The 15213-nt window shown below is 50.2% G+C and overlaps 1 protein-coding gene across 8 annotated transcripts in view; it reads right to left on the bottom strand.

The window, feature by feature from the left end:
• Positions 1–15213, bottom strand: part of APBA2 (amyloid beta precursor protein binding family A member 2) — a 212391-nt gene that overhangs the window by 41300 nt on the left and 155878 nt on the right. For all 8 annotated transcript variants that reach the window (XM_017518824.2, XM_017518827.2, XM_017518825.2 and 5 more), the window contains one exon: positions 12139–13129. In XM_017518824.2, coding sequence (XP_017374313.1) covers positions 12139–13089 — 951 coding nt within the window. In that variant the 5' untranslated portion in view covers positions 13090–13129. The remainder of the gene's footprint in view (positions 1–12138; positions 13130–15213) is intronic.

Below are 15213 nucleotides of genomic sequence, written 5' to 3'. Positions count from 1 at the left end.
AAAATGGTAAATTATATGTTATGTGTCTATTACTACAATTTAAAATAGTGGGAGAATCAAAGAGTTAAGGAGAGCCCTGTAAGGGTCTCCAACATCCTGGCCTATGAGAGCCCCATTCACCGAAGCTCCAAGGAGGTCACCCGCCAGCCTGTACTGAACGAACGCTCCCGTGACTGACACCCAGCAAAGTGGGAGATGGCCCAGGCAGGGGATGGGTCATCCAGGCAGCAGTGGCAGCTGCCCACCAACCACTGACATTCCTCCTCCTGGTCATCTGTCTCACATACCAGATGCCGTGCTGGGTCAATTTGTGGGGAGGGTGGGAGCTCTGCCTCTCACAGCCACCAGTGCTGCAGAACCAGGGAGTATTCCACTTGGTTTTGTCCAATTCCCAAATGAGAAAATCTTCAGCAACCCCTTCTAGACTACTGCTTAGGAGCCAGCACCGCTGCTTCTGCCTCTAGCTCTACATATTTGTTGCAAACACCTGCAATTTTTCTATCCTGCTAACTTAAAAGCAAGAAGCCCTGTGTGTATAGTTGAATGACAGCAACCCACTGGGGCTAAAAATCAATCACGTGGCTTTATCGGAGGCTCAAGCCTGTGGTTCTCCCAGGAGGCATGACTGCTGCCTCTCCTGTGTTCTCCCAGCGGCCTCCACACTTGACTAGGAGCCCTGCACACATTCTGACAAAAGTAGCTTGACATGTGAGAAAGGAACACAATGATGGTACCCAAGCCAAAAGGAAATTAAACAACCAATAGTAAGTCAGTATTAGACTTCGGATTCCAGAGGGCATTCTCTACAGCATTTAACTTCCACTAATTTAGATAGGCCAGTTATCTGTTCTCCTAATATGAGGAGTCCACAGTTCCAGTCAATAAGATTAGTCCTAATAAGAAAAAAACTGAGTTTATTCTCAAGGGAACTGCCTAAGGTTATAGACACTAAAATTAAGTCCTACAACTCATAATTTGAAAAACAAGCTTCACCAGATGTTAAAGAAGACACCAATGATCCAGTTAACTTCCACTAAATCTACCTGTCTACTTTTATGAATGTACAAAGTAGAGTATCTGGGATATTTAAACTTGTGGAAAAGGCAAGACGATAGCAGAAATAGCAGTTATTTAACGTGGAGTTAACAATATATGTTTATGTTAATGACACTCACAAGGCAAGACCACAACCACTTTAGTGTACACCACAGCCTGGAGGATCTACGTTCCTTCCACTCCTGCCAAGGTGGGATTATGACCAATGCAGACGCAGGAGAAACAGGGAGGCTCCCCTTCCCACTCAGGTTGTGGCTGTATTATTTACCCATAGCTCATTTTGGTCTTGAATGTCCTCCTGAAACCTCCCAGGGATGTGCCAACCCAACGCCCTACGACCACACATACCAGGTCCACAGGTCCAAAGGCCTGAATGGGTGTAATCAGCTCATCCCTACTGCGGCTACATCCAAATAGTTCTGACTGGCCCAAAATGTTTTTACTTCTTTGTGGTTGATATAGTTTGGATATTTGTCCTCACTCAAATCTCATACTGAAATGCAATCCTCAATGTGGGAGGTGGGTGTAGAAAGTAAAACGTTCTTTTTCTAAGTTTCCCTTCTTGTTAAATAATAATAAATGTTAGAAATAATAGTTTCTTTTAAAGACGCACTTTCTTCAGAGCCTTCTTGCTTTTTGTTAGTAACTCTTTGTTTAGCCCTATCCTAGGTAGCTATTAGATATAAGGGAGTAAGTACATTCTGTGTCCCTGTACTTTAACCAAGATAGCTGTGCTAGACATCCTCACAGGCATGTCCCAGCTCACAGCCTATGCCCCTTCTTTACTTGGAAATGTTATTACTTTTCTAAGTCCTTTCGAAAGCAACTTCCTCTTTTCCTTTGTTCTCCATTGCTTTACCTACTCAGGAAAGTTTTAAGTTATTAGCCAATCAGGTTTAGCTTAGACTGTGAGGTCTGGCTCCAACCAATGAGATCAGACACAGCAGTAAGGACCCAATGCGTAAGGGATAAATATGCCTGCCTTTCCTTTGTTCATTGCGCTTTCACGGTAAGATTGCTGACAGACAGCACCCTTTCTGCAGAAAGTAAAACTGCCTTGCTGGGAGATCCTTTGTCTCAGTGCTGATTTTTCTTTGCAACAAGAGGGTGAATGAGTGATGCCGCCACCGACAGCAGCAGCCTCCACCCTGACATCACACCTGAGCAACTCTGGGGAGCAGTATCTCCCCAGTGCAAGCCCAGCTTGGGCTCCCAGACCTGCACAGCCTGGCTACACCCACAGCAGACCACGCAGGCCACCTGTGAGGCAGACCCAGCAGTGAGTCAGCTCCCAGTGTCTCTGAAAAGGACCAGGACCAGATGGAGACCTGGACCACAGGTAGCTGTTGACACTGGAGTGGACAACAGCTTCTGTGAGCCTACCCAGCCCAAATCTCCTTCAGCTCCAGCAGTTTGGGCCTTGGCTTGGTCTCAGCTGGAGGGAGACCAACTTCTCTTCTGAGAAGGTCGAATGGAAAATTGGGGGCAGATGTGGGCGTGGCAGGTTCATTCCATTCTGCATCGCCTTTTCCCACATGTCTGAGTTGTGTGTAGTTTTCCTGAGCTGCCCATGGTATTCTCTGACATAGGATAAGGTGTTATTCTTGGTCAGCCCCTATTACCGTAGTCCCATGTCTTTTCATAGCAGCTGATTAGCATTGGTTGTGATCTGAATGCTTTGGGGTAAAAGTCCCGTGCCTGCCATTGCCACACTGTCCCATGTTGGGCAAGCACACCATAGGTGACAGCATGCATCTCAGCATGTTCAACCACGGGGTCATTCTTCCTAAACAGATGTTTCTAAAACTTCTTGCACTGAGCCCTGTACTTCCTAGGGAACGTCATGGGCTAACTGATTTTGCCAGCTGGGTGTCTCTCAAGCCTCTGGTGCATGAGAGGCATGATGCCCGGCACCACGGAGGCCCAAGAATGGGAGGCATGGGACCTCGAGAAACAGATGCACATAGAGAGCTCGGGTTCCGTACCCAACGCTCTCACTCCCCGCAATCTGCCCTAGGCACACCGCAGGCAGATCAGTGCAATTCAAGTCAGTATCTCTTACACACACATGACAAGCACCTCGGCCTGCTGGCAACTCTTCAGGTCCTCTGTGCAAGTCCTTCTAGACACTGCCAATCTACCCCTCCCATGCCTCTCCTTTCCCAATCACCAGACCTGTTCAGGGTCAGGGGACCCCACCAATGGGTGGCCACCACCAATGGGTGTTTTCTTCCCTAGCCAAGGTCTCTCCTAAGCGCCCTGCTGCATCTGGCCTTCCTAGTGTCCCTCCCCTCAGCTCCTAAGGTCTCTCCTGGCTCCCCTCCACACCCCAAGTAGAACCCTCTGTCCCTCTCTCATCACCATCCCCAACTCAGGTCCTTCACCTTCCCCTCGTCTTGTTTCAGAGCTCAAAGCCCTGTCACAACTCCAGCCCCTCCATGCTGAGGACACTCGCACACCTCCACGTTCAGCCCCACCTTGTCGGCTGACTTCCCAAAGCCCCCCTCAAAGTCCCAGAGCCTCTCTCCCTGTCCCCCGCTCTGGAGCCTATCCCAAAAGCCTGCCTGGAACTCGTCTCCTGAGACATGGCCACATCTGGACAGGGGGGGAGAGCCTCATGTGTCCGTCTCCCTCTAGAACGAGTTTCAAATGCAGGATGATGCCACTTTCACCCTGGCAGCCCCAGTGACTGGCACATGGCAGATGCCAATTCACATGGGCCATGTGGGAGGGATGCAGGGAGGCCCAGCCCCCCACATCAGGAGCTGCTCAGCAGGGGAAGTTGGCTTTGACGTAGAGTATGAACTGGGGTGGAATCTGGAAAGGTGTCCAAGGTTAAGAGAGGCTTGGTTATCATTTGGAGTCAGTGAGAGACGGTGGCTCCAGGCCCAGCTTGTCTGCCTGGAGGAAGAGGTGTGTGGGCTTCTCAGCTAACTTCCTATTAGACATAGGGTGTGAGAAAATCAGGGCAGCCCTTGGGGCTGCGTGGCTGTGGCCCCATCCCCCAATCAGTGATTCTTGAGTAGAAAGAGGTGTGTGAGAACCCCCCCAGCAGGGCATAAGCCACACTTAGGAGGGCCCTCAGAGGGGACAGTGTGGGGGCACATTGGGTGGCCCTTACCCCACCTCACCCCCAGCAGCTCCAGTGTGGCCCTGGCCAGTCCCGGTCTTCCTCTTGTCCTGTATCAAAAGCAGTGCTCACCACCTCCCCTGTGTCACTCCCAATGACAGGGCTGTCATCTCCCTCCACTGGTGTCCCCACCACTGCCCAGCATGGCCTGTACCCAAAGTGGGTGCAGGGCCTTGTCCACCCGCCTCCCCCAGACCCAAATCCACTTCCCATGGACTGAAAATTCATCATTGGCATCTGCATGAGCACTCCACGCCCCATACCATCCACAAAGACACTGACCCAGATCAACTCCCCTCCCACAGCTCCAGGAGACGGGGGGTCGCTAGCGCAGGCAACCCATCCAGAATGTTCCAGGACCCTGAGCTCCTGCAGCAGGGTGGTATGCAGGCTTCCTGGCTGTGGCCCCAGCATTCCTAACCACTGTACTCTGCTCTCCCCCCGAGGACTGGGGTGTGTGGGGAGGAGGTACTTTTTAGGTCACCATTAGTGGGAGAGCTTTGTATGTCCACCCTGTCGTAGCACTGGGGGGGAGGAGCATGGGAAGGGGCTCAGTCAGATGACAGGGCACACAGGAGTCCCCGAGGAACCCTCCCGTGCAGCCTGCCCAAGGGCAGAGCAGGAGTGCTAGGCCTGATGCCAGGGGCATATGGGGGTGAGGAACGCTGCAGAATCTAGGGCAGGGCTGCAGAGAGGGGCAAGCCTGCTGTACTCCACTGAGGCCAGGGACTGGAGAGGACCTTCCCCTGCCCAGGCAGGCCATGCCCCATGCCCCCATAAGCCCCTGCCCTCAGCACCACCTACAGGCCCTTTCCCAAGCTCCATCCTACTGCGGGCCAGGTTTAGACAGACCCCAGACCACTCCCTCCTGGGCGCAGTGCAAGCCCCAAAGCCCCTCTATGCAGGACCACCCCATCTGCAACCTGCTGCCTCTCTACCTGCTGATGGGGGAGGGCAACTGGGCGCCAACAACCCCATGCCAGTCCTGTCTCAGTCCTCTTCTGTAAAGCAGATACTGACAGTCCCTTCACATGCCACTCAGCAGGGCATGTGTGTGAGGCCCTGGCTCGGAACACATGAAGTGCCACTGCCTCCCACCTGGGGGGCACACCCAGTTACCTGTGCTCTTGGCACCTTCTCTCCCTACCTGGCACCAGACACCTATTACCCTCTGGCAAGGTTTTCCAAAAACCGAGCCGCTACTGAATGCCAAGTCACGCACAAGGCATCTCTACAATGAAATATGATAACAAGTCTGCGTTTGATGTGGCCTTGGGGCCCTTGATCATGCTTCGCTTTAACTGTTGTATTAAGTTGGCTAAGCTGTATTGATTTTTCTTTTTTCATTTCTGTTCGTTTGTTTCTATTGTCAGAAGGCTCTTTCTAGAAAGCAGCAGCTGGGCCAGGGATAAAGAGAAATCATAAAAACCCAAAATAATCACAACGCGTATCTGGTTTGCCATTCCAAGGTGTGGAGCTATTCGGCACTTGTTGAGTAAATCAAATATCTCAACTCAACAGTCACGGAGGTCGTGGACGAGAAATGCCTGCTGCTCCAGAAATCTCCACGGTCCAATGGAGTAAGCCTGTCCAGGGAGAATTTCAGGCAGGGCTGACTTTTTCAAGAGCATCTTATCTCCTGATAGACATCACAAGGTAACAGGTGTGATGGTGGCACTAAAGCAATCCGTCCAACCCTTGCCAAACCTGGCTGCTTCACAGGCCACTCAGAGGCACCCAGAGAACATGCCATCTAGGGCCACCCCACAGACCCACAGAGCTAGAATCTTTGGTGCTGGACAAACCAGCTCTCATGGTCCCCCCTCCCCCAGCAGTGTGGGTGAGCTGCCCTAGGGAAAGCACTGATCTGCCAACTACTCTTTTCAAGGGAAGTGTGCCAGAGACGTGGCAGGTGCACACATCCAGCCTCATCCCTGGAGCTGTGAGACTGAGCCAGGCACTGGGTGCCCAGGTGGGGTCCTCCCTCCACTCACGCTTTACTGCCAATGGTAGATGGCCACACAGGGAGGTGTAGGAATACCCATTCCATCAGGTCACTCAATGCCAGCCTGGCTAGACCCAACCCGTATATTCCTCAATCACTGCATGTAAACAAAAATCAATACTTCATGTCAACAAAGCTCAATAAAATTAAGAAAAATGCCACATGAACAATCTTTACTTGTTTGATCCATGCCTGAGCCCTGGTGAAGTCAGGACGTGTTAGCACTGAGACGGGGACATTTTACAGACCAGGGGCCTCTGTGTGTGCTAGTCACCTCACTGGCACCATATCCCACTCGCTGACAACAACAGGGCATGCCAAGCCTTTCAACAGCAAGGAAACAGAGAAGAGACCATCTCTCTCCAGGCGGAACACCGCACAGCTCCCCCACATTAACTCTTTCCAGCAGGCAGGCTCAAATGCGGACTGCACAGAACTGGACACTTCCTAAGGCTCTTTAAAGGCTGCATTCTGCAGTGTTTAGAGGCATGGGTTTTGGCATAACACAGTCTGTTCACAGGGGAGGTAGTTAACTGTGCCATCTGCAACACAGGACTCTAGCTCCATCTCTCTGGGTTGTGCTAGATTTACTGAGATCGTATTCCTAACACTCTTAGGTGTTAGGTGCTGGCAGTCACCACCAACACCACTGCCACCTCCTCCGACACCCAGGGACTTTCCACAAACCACAACATAAGAAAGGTTTCACCAGGTGCGGCGGATCCCAGCACTTGGGGAGGCCGAGGTGGGTGGATCATGAGGTCAGGAGTTCAAGACCAGCCTGGCCAACATGGTGGTCATTCACACAGTTGGTCATTCACACTCATTTAGAGAACAGCTCTAAATGTTGTCCTGAGAACTGAGGGCAACATTTCAAAGCTGCCCTGGGCACTGAGTTGATGAATACTGAATACACTGCTCCTAGGGATGATACAGGGTTAGGTTCCTATGAGTCTTGGAACACATTTTCATCAATGAATCAATACACAACCTTGGTTTATGTGTGTTTCTGTTTAAAGACCCCTTGTTTAATACACATTTCTTACAAATAATTAATTACATGCAGTATTTCTTTATTGTAAAATGTTAGCTGAGAAGAATTTAACATTTCCCTGACCCTATATCACAAGACAGTAAAATTTCTGGGCTTTCTGCCTGTCCACTGTGCTTTTTTTAATCGGTCACTGTCCCATGAACCTGCAAATTTAGCCATTCCTCCATCTTTTCCTTGACTTCATCACATACGACAGAAGTCACTTTAGCAGCTCCCAGAGTGGCAGCACAGATGAGTCAGCTCTGTTGCTCAGGCCTGAAGGAAGCTTCTCCGGCACACGTAAGGCACATGGCAGCCATTCTGTACTCAGGATCACTAGATTTCAGCACTACACTTGAGGGCCATTGTAACACCCACACACAAATCAACAAAGTGCAAAGAACACTAAACGGATTGTGAAAGGAATAGCTGTTTACAGCAGGAAAGCTGAAACAAGGAGGCAAAGCCCTGTTCAAGCTCAGCTGGGAACGTGAGACTGGGTGACTCCAATTCTTCCCCTCTCCACCTATATTCCAGAAGAAGTTATGAATCAATATTAGCAAGTTAACAAAGTTGCAAATACGAAATCCATGAATAGTAAGTATCAAATGGTACTTTGTTTACAGAACACCTCTAAGTGGATGTTCTGGGAAATCCTGACCTAGGTTTGTCTCTTTGATTCAAAAACTCTCTACAATGGAATTCTACAATGCCATATGGCAAAATATGTTTTTGCCTATGTTTTTCAAGTTTTCCTCAGTAAACTTGCAGTGCTTCGAGAGAATCTTTTTTTATTTTACTAAAATAATTCATGTGTAGATCTCCATTCAACATCTTCTCTTCCTGTCTTCCAACAATTTTAGAAATTCCATTGCCTTGTGTCTCTCCTATTCCAACCCCCATATAGACCTCTTGGTCTCAGCCAAGTTGCACAGGTGGGAGGGCTACCTGCAAACTGTAGCTTTTTCAAAATGCACGGCATCCTCCAGCTCAGGAGGGCACTTCCCAGCACATGCGGCAACTCTTTTATTTTTTTTTTTTCTGGTGGGGGGTGGGGCAGGCCGGAGTCTCGCTCTGTCATCAAGGCTGGAGCACAGTGGCATGATCTCGGCTCACTGCAGCTTCCACCTCTCGGGCTCAAGTGATTGTCCTGCCTCAGCCATTGGAGTAGCTGGGATTACAAGCATATATCACTACGCCCAGCTAATTTTTGTATTTTTAGTAGAGACGGGGTTGCCCCACTTTGGCCAGGCTGCTCTCAAACTCCTGACCTCAGGTGATCTGCCTACCTGGAGCTTCCAAAGTGCTGGGATTACAGGTGTGAGCCACTGCGCCCGGCCGGCAACTCGTTTTTCGTATCAACCAGACCGAAACAATGTCCTTTGTGAATACATCCACCCAGACTGGGAAGAAGGAACCATCCAATTAAATCCTTCTGCACCCAAAGGAGGTGAAGGGATCACAGATGAGTCATCAATGTCTTAAAATGCTGCAGAGATGATGAAAATAATATAAACGAAATTCAAAACAAAGTGCACTAAAGAGGACAACATATGCAGCAGAAAGTCACACCTGCAGTGTGGAATGCGCTCCCATGAGATGGAAACACATCGGAACCAAAAGATGAAGGGCACGTATCCAACATCCACAGAAGAAGGGAAACAATTAGACAAGGTCATCAAGGGGGAACGGTCAGTGCTGATGTACAGCATGGGGATTTATCCTCAGGTAATAAACCCAAAGAAGGAAAACATGATTTGTTTTCCTTACACCTCAGAGAAAATGCCACCCGAAAGCTGCATGCTCAATGGCAGAACATGTGCAGAGAAATCAGTTATATGGCACGTTGCCCAATGGAACACAAAAAGGTCAGTAAAAATAATTGTGGAAATTATATAGCAACATGGAGAAACATTTATCACATGTCAAATTTTGAAAGCTGGATGACAAAAATACATTTGGGTTATGATGACAGCCACGTGCATAGTTTACGCTCAACGCTAAACAAAAATGGTCTGAAAAGGAACACAAGAATGAAACAGCTCATCTGTTAGAGTAGCAAGGACCATGGAGAATACATTTTTTATATTTCCATTTTTTCTGACTCTATTGTACTGTTGCCATTCGTGCAATGACTAAATGCTACTCAGTGCTCTTAAACATATCCAGGACCTCATTTTTCAAGCTGTGAAATGAGTAGAAGAGGTGAGGGATGCCACACAATCTCCTCCAAGTGAGTCTCCTACGGCATCGCTTCTCCAGCTGGAATGTGGCATCTTGTTGAAATGAAGATTCAGATTCAGCAATGTGGGGGTGGGGCTCCCCAGTAATGCCAATGCGGCTGGGTTAGGGTTAAAAAGCAAGACTCCTACAGCATCTAAGTGACCAAGATTGCCCATTTCTCCCTTCAGATTTTTTTTTTTTTTTTTTTTTTTTTTTTACTGCAGCCTCAACCAGAGGCATCACTACACTAAGTAAGTGGACAGCACTGGGAACAAAGAGGCGGGTGTGGGACGCATGGTGCCTTATGCATCTGTTTGAGGCCAGGCCTTTTTTGGCTCCTGGCACAGCCTGGCTGTCTCTCAGGGGAGTAAGGGGACTGCCCTTAGGAAAGAAAGTTGTGATTTCAAGCAAGACACCACCAAGTCTCCCAGTGCACATGCTTCATATGGAATCTTGCTTTCAGGATGACTTCTACGGCTCTTTCCGGTCAGGTTTCAAAGAGATCCTCATCTGGAATGGGGTCCTCAGATCTACAGGCGTGGAGACCCTGCCCATGTGCAGTGGGTCTGGTGGAGTCCTCAGAAAGGGCAGTCAGGGCCGCTGGCACCAAGGCCCTTGTCAGTGTGGAACTCTGGAACTGCCAAGTGCTCCCCTCGATAGAATTAATTTGTGAACTGATAAAGAAAGAAAAAGGACAGGACAGCACAGCACAGGACAGGGAAGGGAGGGTAAAGCCATACAATCATTAACCAGCTTAAATGAGCTTTTCCAGTGTCTCAGACAAGAGCATTTCCTTCAAGGACACACTCTCCTAAGGGAAAGAAGCGGCCTCCTTTTCCATTCAATGCCTCTTCTGTGAAGAATAGACCTCCTTTTGACCCTCCACAATGGCTGGGGAGGTCCTCCACCTTGATGTGCCTTTTTTTTTTTTTTTTTTTTTTTTTTTTTTTTTTTTGAGACGGAGTGTTGCTGTGTCGCCAGGCTGGAGTGCAGTGGCACAATCTCGGCTCACTGCAAGCTCCGCCTCCTGGGTTCAAGCAATTCTGGCACCTCAGCCTCCCGAGTAGATGGGACCACAGGCGCGTGCCACCATGCCCAGCTAATTTTTGTATTTTTAGTAGAGACGGGGTTTCACCATGTTGGCCAGAATGTTCTCGATCTCTTGACCTAATGATTCACCCACCTCGGCCTCCCAAAGTGCTGGGATTACAGGTGTGAGCCACCACAACCAGCCCTTCATGTGCCCTTTTAAACAGCAACTACCACCCACCCATTCATTCATTCACCTCCCAGCTCTCCAACCCCAAGGTCTCTGGGTTTTTACCAAAATTAACATCCGGTTAGCGTGAAGCACAAAACCAGCAAAACATTGGGCCATGCTTACTCCCCAACAGGCTCTAAAGATCATTTTCCTTGACAAGAACTTGACCGGAGATACCATTTGTCACAAGACACAGTGTGTCACACACTGTGCACAGCCCACATCAATCCCTGCGGTGCCTTCGCCATCGTTGCGGGACAAGCCCAGGGCCTGCCAAAGACCAAAGAGAAACACAGACAGGCGCTCTGGCCTAAAGCCCAGACCCAGGGTCCAGGGCCTCCTGGCCTTAGGGGAGAGCTCCCCCAACATCCACTAGTACCATGGGAGTTCCTGTGCATCCCACAGCCCCGTAGACACAGAATTGCTGTGAGTCACAGGAACACCCCCAAAGTGAAGTCAAGTGAACGTGCTTTAGAGAAAACATAAGACATCTAAATACAAGTGCTGAAAAGCCAAGTGTCAATATGATTTCTATTCCAAACCCAAGCTCTCAGTACACACACACACACACACACACACACACACACACACACACACATTCAAATTCATGAACTCTTCTCAGAAAAAATAGTTAAGGCGTTAAAAAATATGAAAGCAGTCCACATAACTGGACAAATAGAAGTTCCTTTACACAAGTCCAATAATCAATCACATCTTTATATACTCAGTGAAGCTTTTTTTCTTTTGGAAGGCAGCTTTTCAAATGTGTTTATTAGAATGCATGCTGACTCTGCTATAATTAAAAGAAAACACAGCTATGCTGACATCCACTGCCCTCATTAGCATGTGTTTCTTCCCCAAGGTTCTGTCAAACTTTCAAAAAATCCTTTTCCAAATAGTTATTCACAGCTAATGGCCCATCAGACCAAGGTCCCCAGGCTTTCAGAGACCATCCATTGTGAAATGCACAGCGGCCCCCACCCCAGCCACCAGGCCACCCACCACTGGCCACGGCAGTATGTGAGCAGCAGCACCCCCACGTCTTTGCCACTGCCCTGCTGGTCTGAGTACACCCTTGAGGATTGACAGTCTCTCCCACAGACACTGCCCCACGATGAGCAGATCCAGGACAGCCAGGGAGAAATGGGCTCTCTTCTAGGGTGGGAGTAGGGGCGTCTTCTGTGAAACACCAGTGGCCAATCAGCCCTCAAAAAGACTTCACTCCTGAGTCTGAGGGGTGAGCGTAAGAGTGGCCAGAGCATTCACACAACATGCTTCGTAACTGGACCAGTGAAGGGCTCAGCCACCATTAGAACTGCAAGGCACCCACCCCTCCCACGCCCTCGATTCAGCATCTGCGAGGGCTGTACCAGGAGGTCCCTTGCTCCCAGGCCCCTCTGCTCCCTTCCCTGGGACAGCCAGAGTCCTACCTGCTCGTGGGGCCACTTCGGCCTCTCCTCTGGGGTCCTGGTCTTGGGCTTGAAGCCTCTCTGGGGGTCTATGGGGTGCTTGGCCTCAGGAGGGAGGTTCAGTGACTTAGGCCTCGCCTCATGCCTGCTGGGGCTGCAGCTGGCCTTGCTGGGCGGGCAGGCCTCTGCAGAGTCCCCAGGTTCTGGCTCAGGCCCATGCTCAGGGCTGGCCTCACTGGCGCTGGTGATACTGGTCATGCTCAGGCTCATCTTGATCTCAGCCACGATCTGGTCGATGTCCTCCTCCTGGTCCTCCAGGTCCCTGTCAACGCGCCTCAGGTGATACGGAGAGGCGCCGGTGTTCCCGTTGGCCTCTGCGGGGTAGTAGTCCTGGTAGCCCTCTTTGCTGGGACAGTGTGGGCCATCTTCTTCCTGGTCGTCAGTCTCCAGGACGGAGGGCTCATCCTCCGGGATGGGCAGGTGGCCATCTGGGTAGTCCTGGCTGCCTTCAGCACCATGGACATGGGGGTGCGGGCCTGCCGAGTCCGTCCACTCCTCCACCGCCTCCTGGCACTCGTCGGTGTCCACGGGGTGCGTGCCGTGGGCCAGGTACTCCTCCCCGTTGCAGTCCATGCCCTCCAGGTAGCTGTCGTCCTCGGGGCAGTAGCGGATGTAGTAGGTGATGCCCTCCTCCTCCTCGGGGAGGCCCTCATCATAGTCCTCCTCCTCGGAGGTGTTGTTCACGTAGTCAGAGCTGGAGTCCCCATCGGGGCTGTGGTTGTGGCACTCCTGCTCGTCAGGCGTGGGGCTCTCTGGCCGCAGAGCAGCTAGCTCCAGGTCCTCGGGCACAAAGCCCTCCAAGGGCAGCTCCATGTCCTTGCTCCTGGGCTCCTGGCTATGGGGGACAGGGCCTGGCCTCGTCCTGTGGTCCAACATGCTGCTCCCCGTGCTCTCACACTTCCGGTGGGCCATGGCGGGCACTCACGCAGCCATCATCTCCCAGAGGCAGCCACTGTGGGGAGGAACATTGGGAAGGACAGAGTCAGAACCCCACAAAGCCCGGTCACGCGTGGGGCCACTCCACCACCACGGCGCCTCCCACCACGTTCTCCCGCAGCAATGTGAACACACATCTGTTCAAACAGTGCACCATCCGCCACCCCGGCTGACTCATCATCAGGAACAATGTGCATCTGTGCCAAGGAGAATGAGGGCACATGGAGCTCCATGAAAAGCAGACAAGGGAGGCACCGGCAACTTGGCAGGACACCTGCCTCTCCCCCAGGGCCCACCGGCTCATTCCTGACTTCTCACTCGGTTTGGGTAGCCCAGGTGACCAAGACAAATGGTCATAAGATCAAGTTGTTTGCTCTCAAGGGGACAAAGGATGTGGCTGCAGCCTGCAGGTATTGTGGGGCGACAGAGGAGCTGCCGAGTGCTGGCAGGCCAAACTGGGAGAGGGCCTGGACCCACCGCCCAGGACTTGGCACCTTATTCCTCAAGCCACACTGCTATGGCTTCACTATGTCCCCCAAAGTTCATGCGTTGGAGACTTAATCCCTAATGCAACCGTGTTGAGAGGGGGGACCTTTAAGAGGTGATGAGGTCATGAGGTTCATGAATAGATTGATGTTTTTATCTCAGGAGGAAGTTCTTCATTGTGAGAGTGGGTTTGTTATAAAAGTGACTTCAACTGAACTCACTCTCTCACTCTTGCTCTCTCACTGTCCCTTGCCTTCTCACACTCTACCTTGGGATGACACGGCAAGAAGGCCCTTACCTAGATGCTGACACCTTGACCTTGGACTTCCCAGCCTCCAGAACTGTGAGAAACAAATCTCCATTCCTCATAATCATCCAGTCTCCAGTATTCTGTTGTAGCAACAGAAAACAGACTAAGACATATGCACTGTCCCTGAATAATTTTCAACAGTTTTTCTTTTAGCTTTGTCTCTCTGGGCCTGGCATGGGGACAGAGGCTGGAGGCCGGGAGACCAGTGAAAGGCTATTCTATCCCCTAGGGAAAGAAAGGGGCTAGCATCAGGAAAATGGCACAGAGGATTTCTAAAAGTTTGCTTAACGTTCTGCTTAAGGTAAGAGTTTCCCCAGATGTTTGTCATATTCTTTAAGCTATACTCTTATGTTACACATGCCTTTTTGCTTGAATGATAGTTCAATTATTTTAAAAAACCATATTCCAGTAGTAAGAGCTTGCACACTTAAAAATGCTTAAAATGGCAAAAAAAAAAAAGAAAATATGTCTTTTACTGCAATTTTTAAAAAGGGAAAAAAAAGGAGAGTTTCGGCTAGAACAGTGGCAATAACAGAGAAATGGCTCAGCGAGCACCTTAGATGGCAGAAGCAAAGGGATCTGAGCTCAGATGGGAGCAGGGAGTGAAGATGAAGGGGAGCTACTGGTGACCCCAGCAGTCACTGCCCAGGCTCTAACCCTGCCTTCCTTTACCACCTCTTCTTTCCCTCTTGTCTCTTTAGTTTAGGCCACAAACTCAAGGCCTTCCAAACTGTATCCCCCAGAGCGCCCGACACAGCACCTTGTTTGTAGTGGTGCCCAAAACACATCTTGTTATGAGACTGAGTGTACCAGATGGTCACAGTTACAGCAGTATGAATATTCCCAAAAGAACGAAGAAGGAAGTAATTATTTCATCCAGTCCAGACCCTCAGAGTGTGAGCACAATCACTGATGGAGCCACATGCTTTCAACGTGTGAATTCGCCCCAAGGACACTTGACATCTAAAGAAGCCGTGTTTACCCTGCCACCTGCACAAGGCGGGCCCATGGCCATGTCTCTATGTCAAGCAATTCACAGCACTCCACCTAGGGTGGCCCACGGACAGCAAAGATGCCCCACACCAGAAAAACTGTCACTGAAAAGAACCCTGCGGGGTCTGTAACCCCATTCCCAAACTCTGACACTGGCAGTGCAATTCCAAATAGCTGTTCCCAAGAAGAGAACAAGGGACCAGCACTCACTAAGACATCAGTGACCCAGATACAATCAAAGGACACATGAACACTGAGCTGCCTCAAAGACCACACAAAGCTTGATACCAGATTTCTTTTTTTTTTTTTTT

The sequence above is a fragment of the Cebus imitator genome, unplaced genomic scaffold (assembly GCF_001604975.1).
Source record: "Cebus imitator isolate Cc_AM_T3 unplaced genomic scaffold, Cebus_imitator-1.0 Scaffold706, whole genome shotgun sequence".
NCBI classification, from domain to species: Eukaryota; Metazoa; Chordata; class Mammalia; order Primates; family Cebidae; genus Cebus; species Cebus imitator.
Note: the sequence above shows the minus strand (reverse complement) of the source record. Positions and strands in the feature narration are given on the sequence as shown.